This window comes from Drosophila rhopaloa, unplaced genomic scaffold (assembly GCF_018152115.1).
Source record: "Drosophila rhopaloa isolate 14029-0021.01 unplaced genomic scaffold, ASM1815211v1 contig_173, whole genome shotgun sequence".
NCBI classification, from domain to species: domain Eukaryota; kingdom Metazoa; phylum Arthropoda; class Insecta; order Diptera; family Drosophilidae; genus Drosophila; species Drosophila rhopaloa.
Window position 1 is genome coordinate 411,954 of NW_025335054.1, and position 7,685 is coordinate 419,638.

The 7,685-nt window shown below is 50.2% G+C and overlaps 1 protein-coding gene across 1 annotated transcript; it reads right to left on the minus strand.

The window, feature by feature from the left end:
- Positions 1-3,586: 3,586 nt before the first annotated feature.
- Positions 3,587-3,928, minus strand: LOC123037558. Its single transcript, XM_044458806.1, has one exon. It carries the CDS (start codon positions 3,926-3,928, stop codon positions 3,587-3,589), a length of 342 nt encoding a protein of 113 aa, XP_044314741.1.
- Between the last annotated feature and the right edge of the window lie 3,757 nt (positions 3,929-7,685).

The window sequence follows — 7,685 nt, forward strand, 5'->3', positions numbered from 1 at the left end:
GGCGGCGTATCCCGTTAATTCTCGGCTTCTCCTTTTTCGGTCTTGCGCACGGCACCATACTAGGGTACAAAGTCCGCCGCCTTCTAACGTTACACGTTCCCTCCAAACTCTCTCCAGCCGTATTCTACAAACACTCTTCTCGTTTCTTCCAAACTCTCTCCAGCTGTATTCTCCAAACCCTCACCAGCTGTTTTGCTCCAAACTCTCACCAGCTGTATTCTCCAAACTCTCATTTATTTGTGAGGAGTTATTTAACTTCGCGTTCTAAGCATCTCCTTTCTTTCGTTGTTTGGTCACACTACTGCTTTCCCGATCGGATTTCCAGCCAATATCGATGATTCGAATTATTGCAGCGTTGCCATCCGGTGGTGGCGATATTTTTTAGTGTGACCCTTCCTGTGCCGTCATCTCCAGGGTTCTGTGCCCATCGATCGACACTATCGTCTAGTGCCAATCGACCGCTTATAAATCAAAGCGCCCCCATCCCTTTATTGAAGTGATGTAGCATAATTCTTTGCACTTGCTGAGTATTTCATGCTTTCTTTTGTTTACTTGTTTTTATTTTCTCCGGCTGTCTTCCTTGTAATCGTTGTATGCCCTTTCCAGGCTCCACCTCTTGCTGAGATGGCGACCTGACAGGAGAAAGAGGAAGCTAAACTCATTGCTTGGCATTGTTATTCTCCCCGGCTTCAGGTAATGGTATCTATACGTTTTAACGTTTATCTTTCCTGCGTTTACTTATAGATTTCCTTTTTTTTTTTTTACTGCTGCGACGATGCATCCCTCCCTCATCTTTCCAGCTACTTCCCCGACTTTAGATTGATAAGTTTGTGTTTATTTGTGTGTTTGTTTTTTTCTTTTAATTTATTGGGCGTATACTCGGATGCCGGCTGCCCCTTCCTCCCTCCGGAACCTCCGTCCGCTTTGGGTGACCAGGTCGAGTCTTCTTCCGCTCCTTCCAAATGGTTCCCTCGACCGCCGTCACATCTCGGTATTTGACTTTCCGGACATTTTCGCGGGCGACCTCTGCCAACCGCCTGGTTCCGGAGCCAAGATGTTGCCGCTCGAATAGACGTCTCGTGTTCCTCCTTCGCATCTTCTTTGAATGTCCCGCCCAAGATGTTTCCTTTCCATATGCTCCTCCGGTGTGTTGCTCCCTTCTAAGCATCCCCTTACTCGGCGTCGTTGTTTGGTCCCATGCGTCCGGCCGGCCTCTTTTCCGGGGATCCTCGGGTTCATTTGGGGGCCTCTTCCTCCCATATCCGTGGCTTTTCCAGCCGATCCGTCGATGATTTGAAATAGTGCCAGCGTTGCCACCTTCGGCTATGAATGCCCGCGTGCTGTCGATGACGGTTTTTACCGTCGTCGACCCTTCGATGTGGGGCCGGCATCTCCGGGTCTTTGGCTCGGGCTGTTCGTGTGCTGCCATCGGGGGGTAGCCCTCGACACTTCTCCTCCGTTCCCCGTGCCAATCGACCGCTTATGAAATCCGGAAGTCGCCCTGGGGCGTCATCGCCCTCTTATTGCCAAGTGAGCGTGGCCATCGGCAATTCTTCTCGCTCACCGGTTCCTCGCCGTATTTCGTGCCTTTACTTTTGTTCGTGTCGTTGGCGGCACCTCTGGCAACCATCTTGGCGGAGATGGTGCCCACTCTTCCTCCTCGTCCTTCTCTTCCGCCACGGGCTCCTCTGCCATATATCGGGGCGTTGGCGGGACCTCCCACATCCGCCGTTCCTCCTCCTCCGCCTCCTTCAATTTGGCGTGCCACCGAATGGCCGCCTCTACGTGGTAGCGGTGCAGTTTGGCCCTCCTTTCGGGCTCCTGCTCCCGCTCCTGCTCCGCCGGGTCTCGGACCTCAAGCCCCGCCTGATTCTGAGCCATGGCCCGGCTGACCGCCTCGATGTGGCCACTTGATGACGTTGCCTCCTCGTCTCTGGTCTCGGGGGTTTGGCCCCCAACAGCCGACGTCCCGGGTGGGATGCGACTATCCCTCGTCGCCTTCCGGAGCCGCCACTCCCTCTGCTCTGCGATGGGGTCATCCACCATCTCGACATCGCTGTCCGAGCTGATAATAGGCTCCGGCGAAGACTCCACGGCGCGAGCCCGTTTCAGGGACCGCCACGGAGTTCGGGTAGGCCGGGCTGCCGACCATCCTTGCCCCGGGTTGGGTCCCTGCTGGGCCGCCATCCTCCTGCGTGCTTCGGCTCGAGTTATCACACTGCTCATGTTGACTGAAGTTTTCCTAATGCCTAATCGTCGCAGGGCTTTCCTCGAATGAAACCTCGGTTTCGTGCCTTCTTCTTTATTTGTTACCGTTATCCTTTGCTCTCTTACGGCACAGTTCTCTTTGCTGTGCCGTCTTCCCCCTTTCTTTGTGAAACTCGTAAGCCTTTTAGCTTGACAGATCCACATGGCACTTTGGATGCTGCGGTTCAACGTGCCTAAACAAATATTGTCCAGGTAGCTTTGGTATATATCTTGGGTATCCTTGGTTTATCCTAGAGGTATCCTTGGGGTTCCCTTAAGGGATCCTCTGGGTATCCTTTGGGGTATCCTTGTGGTGTCCGTGCAGTAACCTTGGACTATACTTGTGTTATCCTTAGGGATCCTTAGTGCATCCTTTGGGTGCCTTTAGGGCATCCTTGTGGTGTCCTTACGGGTATCCTTGGATTATCATTGTGTTATCCTTAGGGGATCCCTAGGGTATCCTTTGGGGTGCCTTTGGGGTATCCTTGTGGTGTCCTTACGTGTATCCTTGGGGTATCCTTGTTTTATTCTTAGGGATCCTTAGTGTATCCTTTGGGTGCCTTTAGGGCGTCCTTGTGGTGTCCTTACGGGTATCCTTGGATTATCATTGTGTTATCCTTAGGGGATCCTTAGGGTATCCTTTGGGGTGCCTTTGGGGTATCCTTGTGGTGCCCTTACGTGTATCCTTGGGGTATCCTTGTGTTTTCCGATTCAGTGTCCGCCTGGCGTAATCACGGATGATTTGGCGAATGCCCAAAGTTGAATCCTGATGCCTCGCGGTTTGGGTGTCTTACATGTTCAACGTGTCCTTGTGCCGTCCCTTTACCTGTCCTTTCCGCCTGTCGTGATCACGGATGATTTGGCGACTGCCCAAAGTTGAATCCTGATGCCTTGCGGTCTAGGTTCCTTGCATGTTGATCGTGTCCTTGTGCTGTACCCGTAAGTGTCCTTTCCGCCTGGCGTGATCATGGATGACTCTGGCGAATGCCCGACGCTGAATCCGATTGCCTTGTGGCCTGGATCCCTTATGAGTGTCCGTTCCGCGTGTTGTAATCATGGATGACTGGCGACTGCCCGACGCTGAATCCTGTTGCCTTGCAGTCTGTATCAATGTGAAATCCTTGTTCTAGTCCTCCGATGTTTCCACCGTCTGCTCTTGTGCCGTTTCTGTTTACTGCTGCTTAAGCTCGCCAATGTGAATCCTCCGCTCTTTCTTCGAATTTGTGTGGCGTATTTTGCAGATTACCGGCGAGACGAAATCTACAACCTGGTAAGGACCATCGTACCTCGGGGCTAGTTTTGCAGCAAACCCTTCGGCGGCTTTGGATAGGTGGTGTTCTTAGGCCCACACTATGCTGCCCACCTCTGGTGTCCACTGCCTCCTCCTCAGATTGTAATGTCTGGCTTGGTCCTGGGATGCTTTTTCCATATTTCGCCTTACTATTTCGAAGATTTCTTTCAACTTGGCGGCCTTCTCATCTGGCGTCTCTGTGTTTCTCCCAGAGCCTAACGTTTCTTTGTCATATAATGCGTTTGGCAGACGGGGTTCCCGGCCTTGTGTGAGAAACGCTGGGGAGTATCCAGTTGATTCAGATATGCTTGAGTTCACTGCTAGCATAATTTCTGGCCAGTTCTCGTCCCAAGTTCTGTGATCCTTTCCTGCGAATTGAGCTATCATCATTTTTACCGTACGGTTAGCCCGTTCTGTTGGGTTTTTCTGCGGTGTGTAGGGCGCCGTGAATTGCTACTTTATTCCCATTTCGTTAAGAAATCTTTTGAAGGATCGACTGGTGAACTGTACTCCGTTGTCGGTTATCACTATCTTTGGAGCCCCGAACCTTGATATTATGCGTTCTCTGAACGCCTTCTGTAGGGTCTCTGCCGTTGCTGTTCGTAGTGGTACAATTTCCGTCCATTTAGAAAACCGACCAACTAACACCAATATCATTTTATTTCCATGCTTTGATCTAGGCAGTGGCCCGACGAAGTCCGCACATACTGTTGCCCATGGTTCCTCTGGTACGTGAGTTAGCATTTTCCCTGCAGCCTGCAGCTGATTGGGCCTGTATTTTAGGCAAACTTCACACTTGCGTACGTGGATCCTGGCATCTCTGTGCATTCCTGGCCAGTAGTATCGGGCTGCCAGGCGTGCTATTGTTCTTCTACCATATGTAACGAACTGATTTTTTTACGTTCTGCTCGCTATGAGTATCGTGCGGCTAGCTCAGAAGATTTGTGTTGTTCGTCCCACCAAATTTATATATACGTGACCGCCCGATTGTCTAGTGAGAACGCACAGAAGGTTAGGATATTTACAAAGGTCTTTATTCGCCGACTTGTCCCTCGGCCTGGGACTAATGGTGACAGATGGTTGTCTCAACTCCTACCTTGAAGACTTGTGGTCGTTCCACCGTCGTTCTCCGCTTCCTCGCTGCTCGCTGCTCCAGAACGCCTCCGCTGTCGCTGGCTTCGGGGCTATGAGGGTCTAGGGATGCGTCACCGTTCCCAGACTAGGGTGAACAGGCACCGGGCTCTCAAAGCGTACGCCATTCGCAGCCACAGCCTCCTGTCCCTGGATCTGTCCCGGCCGGTCGCACCAGACGCCTGCACAGTTTCCATCTGACGGTTCAGGCATACGCCGGAAGGCCGCCAATGCAGTCCCTGTGGCAGGACGCTAGGTTCAAGACGAACGCTTCCGCCCTCGCCTCTTAGCCGTGGACTGGATGTGTTGTAGAATGGCTTGGTTGCCGCTGGGCCTGCGATGACTGCTCGTCGCTCCTCGTGTCCTCGATGCCCTTGCTCTGCTCACGGCGTGGTCTGCGTGCTCGAGTGAGACTAGGTGCAGCGGGTCTTTGGCTCTCGAGATTCGGTCAGTTGCCTGTCTAGGACTCTGGCGGTGAATTACCGTGCTCTCGACGCATACGCCTCTCGAGACACCCGTGGTTCAGACGCGCGTCCTTCGTGGCTAGTCGCACCAGGGCCTGCACAATTCTTGCCTGTTGATTCAGGCGTACGCCGGAATTCGACAAGGCAATTGCTTTCGCACGGCCGCTAGTTCTGGACAACTTCCCTTTCGAGCCCACGGTTCTTTGTCGAAGGACTCTTTCTATTCACTTCCGTCGGACTCGCCGAGCAATACGCCAAGCTCACGTCGCGACAAGAATTAGAACAAAGCGCCTGGACTTAGCCGCGTGATGCCTCAAGGACCTCAGCTACCTGTTTCTCAGCTCGGCGACTTCAACTCTAAGTCCCGAACGTCTTGATGTAGCGATCTTGCTCCTGTTGACTCGGCGCGGCTCTGCTTCCTCCTGATGTTGACTTGACTTGTTTTCCTCACTGATTTACTGCTTGTCTACTGATCTTGCTGGATTGACTCCTTGTGATCGACTGATCCCGCTTCCTGCGCTCGGCCCGCTTTTATAGGCCGGCGTATCCCGTTAATTCTCGGCTTCTCCTTTTTCGGTTTTGCGCACGGCACCATACTCGGTCCAAAGTCCACCGCCTTCTACCGTTACACGTTCTCTCCAAACTCTCTCCAGCCGTACTCTCCAAACTCTCTTCTTGTTTCTCTCCAAACTCTCTTCTTGTTTCTCTCCAAACTCTCACCAGGTGTATTCTCCAAACTCTCACCAGCTGTATTCTCCAAACTCTCACCAGCTGAATTCCTCCAAACTCTCATTTATTTGTGAGGAGTTATTTAACTCCTCACAAAATGTCGCAGACCAGTACAAAGCATCCTTTGTGGAGAGCTCACCCAAATTTAAGCTCTCCGATAGAATCAGTCACTCCGATTAGAAACTCCTCGGGTACTTGGGCCCGCAGTGACGAAGACAGAGCCGAAACATTTGCTTTACACCTACGAAATGTATTTCAGCCGAACGCCGCCACAAGCTCTCTTCAACTACCGCCGTCTAGCTCTGAAATTGAAATTAATCCGATTTTGTTTCAATCACCTGAAATTGCTAATGTCATTAGGAAGCAAATAAAACCGAAAAAGGCTCCAGGGGGCGACCCAAAAATGATAATTGAACTTCCAAACTGCGCAGTGGATGTTATATGCAAGCTATTTAACGGGATCACAAAACTTGGCTACTACCCCAAAAATGGAAAAAGCCTGTGGTTATAATGATACCGAAGCCTGGGAAAGACCACGCAATTCCCTCATCGTACAGACCAATAAGCTTACTATCGTGCCTGTCCAAATTACTAGAAAAATGCCTGCTCACGTGCATTACACCATATTTAAGAGAACAAAACTTAATCCCGGCACATCAATTCGGGTTTCGTGAAAGCCACGGAACCATAGATCAAGTCAACCGGATAACTTCAGAAATTCGTACAGCCTTCGAACATCGGGGATATTGTAGTGCGATATTCCTCAGGCATTCGACCGAGTGTGGCTTGAAGGCCTTAAGCATAAAATCATAACATAAACACTCATAAGTTACTTAAGTCGTACCTCTACCACAGAGTCTTTGAGGAGAGATGCAATACAACGATATCCAACGAGTATAACACTGAAGCCGGAGTCCCCCAAGGTAGCGCACTGGGCCCTACCCTGTTTGTCTTATACACAGCAGACATCCCTACGAACGAGAGGCTACTACGTCCACATTTGCTGACGACACCGCAATCCTGAGCCGCTCGAAATGCCCAACTAGAGCAACAGCTCAACTGGCTGATCATTTAATGGTAGTTGAGAAGTGGCTATCAGACTGACGAATCAAAATTAATGAACAAAAGTGTAAGCATATAGCATTTACCCTTAATAGACAATCGTGCCCCCCGCTTACTTTGAATAGTAAGAAGATTCTCCAAGTCAGCGATGTAACATATCTCGGCGTCCACCTCGACAGACGCCTAACCTGGCGGAGGCACATTGAATGCAAGAAAGTACATCTCAGACTTAAAGCTAGCAGCCTACACTGGATTATATATTCTCGATCACCCCAGTGTCTGGACTTTAAAGTTCTTCTCTACAACTCCACCCTCAAGCCCATTTGGACCTACGGTTCCAAGCTCTGGGGGAACGCAAGCAACAGCAACGTTGACATCATACAGCGCTCACAATCAAAAATCCTGCGAACAATCACTGGGGCACCATGGTATGTTCGGAACGAAAACATCCACAGGCATCTGGGCATACCACCGGTCAGAGATGAAAAAAAATATATTTATTTTTTAATTTGCGAACAATTTTTGAATTTCTCACTTTTTGTTCAATTTTCTTGGTTTAACTAGAAACTATACTATTGAAAATAAAACATTTTTTTATTTTTTTTGGTTTCAGATGAAAATGGCGACCTCCATCTTTCCCGCCGAACGACACATGCACACTCGCGACGCCTCGGCGAAATGCTTTTACCAGGGATAATTTGACTCATATTTTAATGAAAAAATTTGAGAAGAGTGTTCAAATAAATAACAATAAAACCTGA